This window comes from Drosophila serrata, unplaced genomic scaffold (genome assembly GCF_035046125.1).
Source record: "Drosophila serrata isolate PLE 108 unplaced genomic scaffold, ASM3504612v1 contig_245, whole genome shotgun sequence".
Taxonomy (NCBI): Eukaryota; Metazoa; Arthropoda; class Insecta; order Diptera; family Drosophilidae; genus Drosophila; species Drosophila serrata.
Genome location: NW_028257143.1, coordinates 3,986,004 through 3,998,315, shown reverse-complemented (window position 1 = coordinate 3,998,315; position 12,312 = coordinate 3,986,004). Strand labels below are relative to the sequence as shown.

The 12,312-nt window shown below is 34.2% G+C and overlaps 1 protein-coding gene and 1 long non-coding RNA gene across 3 annotated transcripts; one reads left to right on the top strand and one right to left on the bottom strand.

Moving 5' to 3' along the window:
* Positions 1–1,410: 1,410 nt before the first annotated feature.
* Positions 1,411–10,715, bottom strand: LOC110185085 (choline/ethanolamine kinase). 2 transcript variants are annotated; one of them, XM_020953769.2, is made up of 8 exons: positions 9,937–10,715; positions 5,193–5,299; positions 4,045–4,396; positions 3,826–3,978; positions 3,353–3,747; positions 3,171–3,239; positions 2,484–2,907; positions 1,411–2,386 (listed from the first exon to the last, which is right to left on the bottom strand). In XM_020953769.2, the coding sequence occupies exons 1-8, from the start codon at positions 9,955–9,957 to the stop codon at positions 2,300–2,302; spliced, it is 1,608 nt and encodes a 535-aa protein (XP_020809428.2). In that variant the 5' UTR covers positions 9,958–10,715; the 3' UTR covers positions 1,411–2,299. The 2 variants fall into 2 exon arrangements, with proteins under 2 accessions (XP_020809428.2, XP_020809427.2); XM_020953768.2 differs by lacking the exon at positions 9,937–10,715 and adding an exon at positions 5,718–6,059.
* On the top strand, positions 5,961–8,483 carry LOC147643856 (uncharacterized). Its single transcript, XR_015271511.1, has 2 exons — positions 5,961–6,266; positions 8,138–8,483. It is a non-coding gene; the product is annotated as an uncharacterized LOC147643856 (long non-coding RNA).
* Positions 10,716–12,312: the final 1,597 nt, after the last annotated feature.

Genomic DNA, 12,312 nt, shown 5'->3' with positions numbered 1-12,312 from the left:
ATACTTCGTCACTATGTGTGCGGCCGGTCACAGAGTTTCTTCTATTTTTGCTGAAATAACTAGCTGCCGTAGTGTGTAAACGCTCTAAGCAGTGCAACTTAAAGAACGGAGTCAAGTTGACCCTTATTTGTTTGCAAGTTTAGTTTTACAAACAAGAATATTTCTGCCAAACCACCCAGTGTTAAATTATTGATTAGTTTAAATAATTTTAAAGTTAGGGCACATCGAAAATAACTTAATTAGCTAAGTATATACATACGTATGTATGTGCTGCAATTATGTATGTACATATACTCTAAATGACATCTTCACATTAATGATTTTTTAAAAATCATCAGTTTAATCCTACATTAGAACCCTTAAATATTGTGAATACCACCATTGGCCTATGGCTCTCATCATTATTAAAAAAAAACAATTATAGATGTGATGTTTTTCAATATATTTTCGCCTACTCTGGGATATATATACACTATTAATATTTCTGTAATTTTTTTAAGTTGAACGTCTGATTCTTTCAAAAGAACGCTCAAAAAAGTAAATAGAGAAATGACGATTTTTAAATGTTCATTAGTATATTAATATCGGAATTTCGTACGATCCCATAAAGTATGTATGTACATACATATGCATGTATAGTCTTAATTTGCATTTAAAGCCGAGTAGATCTAGTCACAATAGTCTGCTTGCCTTTTCGTTAATCTGTCTCTCAGTTTGATTTATAAAACTGCGCAGATGCTATATAATTCGAAATGGATCCTATCGAAGGATCATATGTGTATGTATATAGCTGCAATAGGAACGAGTCATCTCCGACCATATAAAGTATATACATATATTCTTCATCAGCATCAACAGCCGAGTCAGACCAGCCATGTCCATCTGTCCGTTTCTACGCAAATTAGTCTCAGTTTTAAAGCTATCTGAATTCAAATTTGCAGTTAGTCTTTTATATACTCTCACTCGCTTATAAGTCGAAACGGGCCAGATCGGACGATTATATCATACAGCTGCCAAAAGAACGAAAAGAAAATTTTTACAAAACAAATTATAACTTTTCCAGTTCTCAATTTGAGATATAGCCATTTTATATTATTCTACAACTTTGTGTAATTTTTTTATAAAAATCGGACTACTATATCATATAGCTGTCATAGGAACAATCGAAAAGTTAATACAATTAAAAATTGCGTACTTCGGCATGCCAAAGATAGCTTTGAACGCAAATCAAATGAAAAAATTAAAATATAATTTTCGATATTTATTGACAAATGTAACAGATATAAATATGATAAATTGTTAAAACAAAAAAATTCTTTTCTTGTTAAATAACTGACAACCCAACGTAAAATTAGCATCCGTGAATATGGCACATATTCTTGTAATATTCCAGAAAATAACACATTTTAATATATTTATTCATTTGTTTATTAAGAATATATGCAAACAAAATTTAAAACTAAAAATATATAACTAACTTCCATTAAAGATTAATTGATAGGTAGGTACATACATACATAAAAACACATGTGTTGCTTGTCGACTTTTTAGACTCGACTTAACTTTGACTGACAAAACAAAAAGGAATTTCATTACAAATAAACTAAGCTTTTTTGGAGAAATAAAAGTAACGAACCGTGGGGAGTCTTGAGTAGAATGCAAAATAATACTTAAACACGAAAGTAATGCTCAAAATCGGAAACAAATTCGAATAATTTTTAAATTCGAAAGTTGTAGAATGCAGCGTGTTTATTGAGATGGCGTAATGTTTACAATTTTAGATAGTTATTTGTGAAATGAGCTTGCGTTGATTAAGATAGTTTCAGATGTTCTAATCGAATGTGCTGTCTGTGTAATACTTTCGATCGAATATGTGTGAAAATGGAAACGTTATTACACTTTCGCCACACGATCAACAAATTGCTGTTAGATATAAAGGCAATTTAAATGTTTACAGGAAAAGTGTATATAAGAAGCTTAGTAAATTTGTTGCTATCTCATTCTCTGTCATCTGCCTCACACAATAATCACAGCAATAATTGGTATTTTGACTTTTGTTTTCAGTTTTCAGATTTATCAATTCTATATAGCTAATTTTTTGTACAAAAATAAGTTAGTCTTGCTGAAGTGTTCGATATCTTGCCATTTTCCTCGTGACAGGTTAAGGTAGCTTTGATAAGATCGTTTTAAGCAAGTAAAGTAAAATACCGAATAAGGGGAACTGGGAATTAATGCTTTAGGTCACTTAAGTACGTTTCAAATTCGATTTAAGTGAAGCTTGGTGGTTTCCGACCCAGGATCAGTGCTTGCCCTTAGCCCGCTCTCTGTTTTCCAAATAGGCCGCCTTTAATTTTTGGTATTCCAGAATTCGGGCGATGCCATATTCCTGAAACATATATAAGAAAAGAATTTTATGAATATATGATTATATATTTTATAAATATTCAATAAAACAAGGAGCGGAAGGAAAACAAAAATCTTACCCAATAGCCAAACTCAATTGCAGATGTGACATTGATCACGGACCAGAGGCTCCAGAACAGATGAGACAGCATCGTAAAGAACTGAATCTCGTCATCCACTTTCTCCAGCTCCGGGCCGGTGGGATTATAGTTTTCATTATCGTGAAACTTCTTCAGATAGGTAACAATGAAGTCGCGCCTCTGTGATAAGGTGGCACAGTTGCTGGTGTTATGATAGAAATAAGGGAACTTTGGATTGGTGTAGTCAAAAGTCCACTCAATGAAGTGATTGGCCAGATCGTAGCCCCGATAGTTGTATGCGCAGTACTCAAAATCAATAATAATGAGATCCGGCTCTGTGTCGATCGTGAAGCTGGCATCCAGCGCTGAATCATTCGTGGTGTCCAACTCAGGGCAAGGCGGCGACGACAAACAGTGAGACTTGCTATTGAAAAAAATGCATAGTTTTGGAAAAGAATTAGTCATTTGAATACATCCATAGTACTGTCTCGTTGATAACCTGTAGCTTGTTTTGCTTTGGCCAATATAATTTTAGGAGTTTTAAACTCAATTCGCGACCGCAGCCAATTGGGACAATCTAGAATTGTAGGTAGTTTTATATACGACGAATATCCGGCAAGTAACCATAGCTACTACTAAGCAGTACACAAAATAACAATTTTACCGATTAATTCAGGGGTAACTTACTTGACCTCCGTCTCAGATATGTTGCTGTTGCCATCCAGACTATCACCCAGTGTCTCGTCGAAATTGGATCTGAACATGAAAATAGAAAGTTATTTCGGATAATAGTCAGGACAATTATAATAGACTTGGAAACCTTGCATTTATGAGTGAATTTCGACAATTAGCTCCAGTTACAAACCCACCTCAGGCTACTAATCGACTCTCTGGGAGTGCGTTCGCTTTGACCATTTGGCGGCGGCTGACGCAGCAGAATGTTTCCTTCCTGTAAATCGTTATGACAGAATACAACCGGATATTCGCCGGCATCGATCACTGACTTTATCCAGGCAATCTCCTGCACATAGTCGAGGGTGCTCATCAGCTCAGTTTGCTTCAGCAGAACCGTTGAGTCCGGCTTAGATTGGACATTGCCCTTGACAATGCTATCATAGCTTGATATCCAGCGCTGCATACAATTCCATATCCAGTCCGGCTCCTTGGACATGGGTATGTTAAGACTGTGAATCTCGCCCATTTTCTCTGCCACTTTCATTAATATACGCTGTTCGGCCAATTCGGATGTAGTCAACGAACGTGCCTGCGAAGTATTGTATTGTTTAATTGTTTCATTTTACTGGCTTTTAAAGGTACTTAGTAAAAAATTTTATATTCTTACCGGAATATATTGCTCGATGCGGCCGCCCGGAAAGATGCCGTGTAGCTTCGGCCCAAAGTTCCGTTCACTGAGCAGTGCAAAGACCACCGACTCCGTGATCATGCTTTCCAGCGCATGATCGCCGTGGGTTTGTCCATAGATGCGCAAGAGGACCTGTGCGGCGAGCCAAAAGGATTATGTAGCCAAGTGAAATGAAAGGGTGCATGTCGGATGACCTACCTCTCGGGGTTCCTGCTTGAGAGCGTGCATTCGTTTCAACGAGCTTGAGTCGCCGCTATCACTATCAAAACGCTGGCGTTTGTGCGCCTGTTTGGCGCTCGTCGCTGCGTCGTCATCGTCATCGTTGTCTGCCAGTTCCGTGGTTAGGCCCGGCGACTTGGCGTCGACCTCCCCCGCTTCACCTCCACATATATATGCCAAGTTGCTGTTGGCCAGAGTTGAGGTGGCAATGACGTCTTTGCCGATGGCGTTGACATTTGCCAGGTGGCGCCGCTGTTGCTCCTCCTCCTGCTCATCGATGTCATCCAAGCCGGGCAGACTTACGTAATACAAAAAGTTTGAAAGGCCACCACTGAAAGCAGAAAGCATATTAAATAAAAATATGTATAAAATGTAAAGTTGTACTCACTTATTCCAAGTTTAGATTGTATACTTTTAAAAATACATATTAATACTATATAATGGAATTAGAAAATCGATGTTAGGCAGAGAGCACTTTTGGACTTTATTCGATTTTTTTCTTTTTAGTTACTCTAACCTTTAAGGTTAACTTTTAGTAACTTTAACCTTTATAGTAACTTTGACAAGAAGTTTTAAAGACAGTAAAGAAACTAAAATTTAATTATTCCCTTAAAGGGTACATTAACTAATGGAGATATTTTCATGATATTAAATTTGAAAGAAAGCAAACTTAATCTTCTTTAAACAAATAAATATAACGCTTTTGAATATTTCTATCCCAAATTGGTTTTTTTTTTGCATTTTACTAGACTAAAGAAAAATTGACTTATAGTTTTCGTATTTTTTATTTTTATTTTTAGATCATTTTGGGATCTTAGACTTGATGACCATCAATTTAGTTAACTTACCTTTTTGTCATTTTCATATGAAAAGATTTGAATAATAAGGAACAAATGCAAATTGAAAACAAAAAAATTAATTTAAAAAAACCTTTTAATAATTTTTCTGGAGTTTCTTAAAAAAATTACTTAACCGCAAAGACGGTAATCAAATAATCAATTCAAAATAAACAAGTATTTTGTGGTTCTTCCTCTCTTACTTTATCTATCTTAATGCATCTTGTATCTCTCTTCATTTAGTGTTAGATATATTCGCATTTTATTTTGGCCCCTTCAGTTGTTACTTACCTAATGCGCTTCACCACCAGATTTTCAGGAGTCACCACTTTCCAGCGCCCGGTTAGATAGTCCCGGCAAATGCGTGCCGCCGCATGTCGAATTTCCTCAAGGGTGGCCTATTCAAAATAAAGCAAAACAAAATAATAGTGAATATAACATGGTGGACTCAGCAAAGAAATATTAAGACCAAAGAGAAATTCAAAGCAAAAGGGAAATAAAGAGAGATAGAGGGAGAGAGAGAGAGCGCAAAATGCAAAAGAGGGAGAGTTCTCTCAGATTGCGTGCCAGAAAAAATCGACAAGGCCCTGGCGCTGGTCTTGCACTATAAATAACTAATACTACCACAAATTCAGGTACGAAAATGCAAATGCAATTAGATGGTGCAGAAGGGCAAACCAAAACATATCGATTAAATATCCAATGAGGATATCCCTTTGACGATATTCAGTTGAGGCACAATCACGATAATTAAAAAGACGACAAGTCTAAGATTTTAAAACAGGCAAATCCAATCGAACTCAATTATCAGCTTACATTGCGATTAAAATGTTGCCAGATATTATCATAGTTACAACGTTTACTCAAGCAACAGTTGCGATCTATTTGCTCTTGATGCTGGCGACGTTTCAGTGTTTTGTTAGTTCTACGATTTCGCTGTCTCATGCTACGCGAATAGTATGCAAATATAAAAATATCAATGTTCGAGAATACTCTGCAATGTAAATCGTATTATATAAATCTTATTCGAGTAAAGGCACACAACAGGACAAGCGCTTTAGTTCGCTTCGACCGATAGAAAGTAGTTCACAGCTGGGCGGACAAAAACAAACTAAAGAGTCCGTTGCAAGACCGAGTCCGATACCTCGGGGGTAGCCGCTGCCGGCACCCGGGGCTCCGCTCCCTTCTCTCTCAAAGTTCCTTTCTCTTCGCAGCGGCACTATGAGGCACTGTGAGGCGCCACCCCCGCTGGCCGGCTGTTGTGAAAACCACGTCCGCCTCATGAGGTAGCAAGTTGGCTGGGAATCGGGAAATACGTAGCTGGCTGAGATTCCCAACAGATGTTCGCCGGTGAGAAAAGGGAAGGTGAGCATCGGGACATCAGGTAAAAATAGGGGGAAACTTGAATTGATGGTTCGATTTTAAAACGTTTTTATTTTATTTCATAAATATGATTAACAACTTGTTTTGCTATGCATATGAACATATTATTTTACGTACATACATACATATGTAGATATATATTAAATAATAATTTTTTTTAATTCACCTTAGTATAAAAAATAATGTAAGTTAATTATTAATTTGAATCAAATATAATAATACCAAGAAAGAGTCGAAGTTTGTGTACTCTTGCTGTTGCATTTTTTATAAAGGAATGCATTCTATTACTGTGTTCTTTTTTAAACCTGAATGAATGCATTCGATGCAAAAAAAAATTGTATGTGCATAAAACACCATGGCTCAACCCGATAAATAAAAGGTGGCAACGTCGATCGAAACTGTTTAATTTTAGGAAAATTAAAGCAATAACAGTGAACAGTCAATTTATAACAAATGCATGAGATCACGAAGTAAGAGTATTAAGATTAGTATATTCATACATCGGGGAATATCAAAAAGTGGTGGAACAAAAGTTTAATATAATAAAAGTGATCATAGTAAACAAAAGCAGCGATTCAATTCAGGACAGATAAAAAAAAACTTATAATTTGCTAGCCAAATGAAGAAATGAAGAAAACGAAGAGTCATATCGAACTGATTAGACGCGATTTCAAAGCCTAACGGTTTCAGAACTACATGTAAAATATTTAAAACAAAATTATCCTGAACTTTCAACTACTGATTAAGAATATATGTATATAGTTTATATGATTTCAAATTCGCTTGTTAGAAAACTTGTGACTAAAATGAAAATGCCCTGCAAGCTTATAAAAAGTGCATTTAATATTGTAAAAAATATTGCATTTAAAAAGAAATTCAAAATGTTATAAGAAAAAAAAAATTTTAAAAAAATTTATATTTAGATCTTTTCTATAACAGCTATACAATACGACACCAAAGATGAGCCAAACTTTAACCGAAACAGTAACAGCTGTCGCTTGAACCATGGAATTTTCCATGTAACCATTACGATTCCACTGGACAGAAATACACATAAATCAGAAAGTCTTATCATATCCGGTGAGATTCGTCAGCTAGTACAGCTCTTGCTGAGGCATTCAACAGAAAGAAATAAACGTTTAAAACAAATAAATACTTAGCGTTTCTTATTTGCATCATAATATTGCAAGATATGTGATAACTCCACAAGCAAATTCCGAAATCGATTAAACGCCGATATTGTAAGATGTTGCAACTATTCTAAATGTACTTTTCTGCTTTTACCCTCAAAGTCAAGGATATGCGAAGGTATTTGCATGAAATATCTTAAATATCCTCAAAATGGTTCAAAGACACTATTCTTGATTTCAGAGTTCATAACAAAAATTTTATTTTTTAAAAATGTACGTATCACGTACGCATTCAATTAGATATGTATGTATGTACTCAGATGTGCTATAGGTTTTCATAATTTATAGAGGGCATTGTGGACTTCGCCAAAATTTAGAAATAGGTAATGCGGATATATAATTAAATCGACTCGGCTATTAATTTAAAACTGTTATGTAAAGCCTCGTGGACACTGGCTATATTCTAAATTACTTCATACATATACATATGTACATACATATATGAAATTGTGATGATTTTATGAATAATAATTATATTGCTCTTTATATAGGTCAAACTTTAGTAGATAAGAGAAACTGCCGAAAACAAATCAACAATGCACCAGATAAGGTTTAACTTAAGAGCTATAAAGGTCTGACTTTCAAATATAAATTTTAAATACTTTGTTGCCATAAACAAGTAACTCAAATTTTTGTCGCCGTTTTTTATTACTTTAATTACAGTTATTTTAACAACGACTATGATGTCAAATACCGTTGGTCGCCTGCAATGAATTTAATTTCCGTAAATTAACATACTCAAATCTGATAACCGAACTATTATATAATTAAAGGATAGCACGTGATCTGACAACTTGATGCATATATGGCAAATTTTTAATCTCCTGTCTTATCTGCCGCCAAGCTAGATAAGGCAATAATTGGTTAGAGGTGCTTCATTATGTGCAAATAAAACCATATAATGAGTATATAATCAAACCACGTTTTTCGGGCTTAAGTTTGAGAGCCATGCAAACAGTTATGGAACCAATTGTGCTTTTAATAAAAGACTTTCATGATATATAAATAATTAATTAAACTTATTAATATAGGCAAATAATAAGCGCCGTAGACCGAAGGCACAAAAACTATAATTGATTCGTCTGTAATTGAGATGTTAACTGCGCAATGGAAACGAAGACATGTGATTTGATACGGTGACTGTCCAACCGCAACAATGTAGTCCGAACCATCCGGTCGTATAATCTGGCCTGGTCTTTTGAATTTACTATTGAACACACCAAGTGAGCGCCACACGCAATTCAAAAACGAAGTGACTAAACATCAAATTACTGATAAGGGGGAATAATGGAGGACGACGACGGCAATGTACGAAGAAGTGATCCACGAGTTGAGATAAGAGGCTACCTTTGAGAACGAATTGCGAATCAACCAAGCAATCGCAAAAAATGTAAGAAGAATGCGAGTAGATAAGAGGGTCTTGTTGATCAAGCTATAAAGGAATAGCGGTTAACTTAATCCGTTTATCGGTCAGATAACTTCAAAAGGACTAAACATTTATGTGAAAAGAAAACATGATCATTTCAGGATATTTAAAAAGATATTTATAAAATTCTTGGGTAAAAGGTTCAACGATGATTCCAGTACTTAATTTACTACAATGCCCAATAAGTGCTATCTGATAAAGTTTTATATAGTACCAGTCAGTAAAAAAGTTAAAAAAAAAAATAAAATTACTCATGAAATTAGCGTTGGCATGTCCTAGACTGACATCAGTGATGAATTCTACAAATTTTCATAAACAAAAACTTGATATTGTCATAAACTCATCGATAATTAATCGATTTGTCATTAAACTGCTATCAGCTGTTTTCCACAGTGTCTTCTTTAGTGGAGAACATAGAATATTAAAGCTAAATATGCAACTGCAGGATAACTATAAGCCTCAATGCTAACATTTGAGAAGCCGCAATTGATATACCCTTGCAGTTATTACAATAACAATTATTACACTTGTACCTTTTGAGAATATTCCTTAGCTCAGAAAATATTAAAAGTTGTTATATCTCGGAGTGTGAATGGAAACGTGTAGAATAACAATAATGTATGTATGTGCGTGCTACCAACGATTTAATACTATTTGCAAAGTTTCAATCAGATAGATTTTAAAACGAGAGACTAGAATAAATACTTTATAGGGCCTAAAACTTCTGAATAAATCATAATACATAATATGCTCTGCAACTTTGTAGTTGTTACATTCACGTTCTTTTAAAATTCAATAAATTAGTAAATGAGTGCTTGCCAATACTGTCGCAAGTAATGTTGAAAAGATCACTGATCAGATGCAAGAGCTGTAGAGAGATGCTTTGGAGTAATTTCAGTAAGCACACGTAAGTAAGTGTAAAGAAGATGCGATCAAACCACTCAAAAGCTCGCCGCAAAAACAATGCTTGTTTTGGAAATAACTTTTGCGAATCGCACACTTTCACAGGGTGCAGCCCATTCGCTGTGGGTCGTACCTTTTGCAGGTTGATGGGCATCGTCCTCCTCGATATTACTTATTGATCTTATTTATCCACAAACACACAGGCACAAGTACAATAGGGAGCAGTAATCACACGATGCAGCAAGTACTTGAACGGATTGTTGCTTTTAGCTTTCCGACGTCACTTGGTGTATTAAATATAGTTTGCAACAACAATGACTAAGTTGTACTGTTAAGTACACGCGTGGATCCAGGCACAGGTAACGGTCACAATGCGTCCACTCGAGAGGACTGTTTGGTTTCAACTACTTAACACTCGCTGGCTCCGATCGGCTCCAAGTTCGAAAGCTTCCGTTGGGAAGCATGGGAGCTGTAGTAGCCAGGCCACAAGAGCGGCGCAAGGCTATCAGTTCTCGCTCTCCGTCATATTTATTTTTTTCTTTTTTGTTTTTATTATTGGAAGGTTTTTTTGCACCACTTTGCTGGGGGAATCCAGAAAAATACCGAAACCTGTTCAGTTGATAAAAATTTAATCTACATGTACATTTCGCTTTTGAAAATTTTTGTATAGAGATAGAACATAATAAAAAAAAACATTTAATTAAATTTAAAAAGGGTACATAATAATTTGTTGTTGGAGTATGGCAGTGACATAAATATGGTTTAGTATTTGTTTTCCACTGGCCTTTTTCTAGGCCAACAACGTTAAATTACGTTTTTAAAATTGGGATGTTTACAAAAGCTTGTTTGGGATTTTTCTTTAACTTGTGTGACCAGCGGCACGACCGCCAAAAAAGCTTGCATCGACGGAAAAGCTCTTTTAACACAAATCTTAATATTTCAAATTGAGTCATTCTCTGAAGGCATTTTTCGGAATGTTTTATGTACTGGAGAAGACTTACTGTGAAGCTATTATCCAAGCCCTTTGCAATTTATTAATATTTTTAGAACTTAACAATGATAAACTAAAAAACGGTTTTCTCTATTGGAAACATTAATAATTGCAAACGCAAATACTGATACGTAGATGCCATAGCTATTGAATTTGTAAAAAGGTTCAAAATTATTACTTGAGCTTTTAATTAGGAAAACACAAGAATAATTTAAATATACCAACAAGATAGGCAACAAAATTTTTAAGTAATTAGGAAAAAAATACCACTTACATATCAATATACCTGAAAATATGCACATATTAATTTTTAAAATTGCTTAAGTTTATTTTACTATTTTTTTATGGTTTTAATTAATTTACATAAAATTGAAACTGAAATTCTTAAATAATACAAAAAATAACTTATTTAATAGTATATCAATTTTTGAAAAATTACGAATTGTTGTATATGAATTCGACTGCAATTTGCGGATATGCGCCAGCTGATGTTTGTTTAAATAAAATTTAGTCAGTTACGAACGAAAATTCAGCAAATTAAAGCTTAGTACTTAAGAACTATCAATTTATTTGAAGAAGGTTAGGATCTATATTTCGACAAGTAACCAATGTGACCAAAGAAACCAAAGCAAAAGTGGGAAAATGGTCCCCCTGACAGCTGAATCCAGTTGTTTTTTTTTTTTTTGTAAGCAAATACTATAAAGTGAATTAACAATGAAATTGAATATCGGATATTTGAATACTACTTATTTATGTAATTCCTGTTATGGAGCTATATATTGTATTATAATTCCATTTTTAAAAACTTTTTTTGTGACTTAAGTCTGTGTGTCTTTATGGAATTTATTTATTTCAACATTTTTTAGCCACCTGGAAAACCGCTTCATGCTATAATTCTATTTTTTTTTAATTCCACCGATCTTGGCATATGAGTCATTTATTTTACTGAGAAATTCACAGCTTAGTTTTTTGAGGCAATGATAGCAATGATTTAAATATTTTATCTTATGTTAGTTCTCTCTCAAGCAATAAATAAAAAAAATTTAATAAACTTAAAGTTTTTCTTTAATTTTCACTACCTTTTTATATGGACTATTGTGCTTGAAAAATATATTTCTTATCCTAGTACTAGGCTTCAGTAAACACCAAAGCTAAAAATAAGAAAGTTCTTCTGAAACTAAACTGTAAATGAAAACTGCAAAAATAATAATAATAACTTCGTTGTTTTTTTCACACAAACATATATATTTTATTTTGTATTATTTATTATTTATTAACTTTCTTGTTAAGACTGTTTTTATTTAATCAGAGATGTACATGACCTTTTCTCAATATTTTAGAATTTGGGTTTTAACTTTATGAAAATCGGACGACAATATCATATGGCTGTCATAGAAACTATCATTAAATAAAGAGGAATACCCACAACTGTGAATCTAAAACTGTGACTTAAAACTGACTATTCGCAAAGTTTTATTCTGACAGATTCAAAACTAGTCTCATTTGAATAGAAACAGA

Coding starts and splice junctions, on each gene's coding strand:
- LOC110185085 (XM_020953768.2), bottom strand. CDS start 5,846: ATGAGACAGCGAAATCGTAGAACTAACAAAACACTGAAACGTCGCCAG. Junction 5,300..5,717: donor GGCAACATTTTAATCGCAAT/GTAAGCTGATAA, acceptor TATTTTGAATAG/GCCACCCTTGAGGAAATTCG. Junction 2,908..3,170: donor ATATCTGAGACGGAGGTCAA/GTAAGTTACCCC, acceptor TTTTTTCAATAG/CAAGTCTCACTGTTTGTCGT.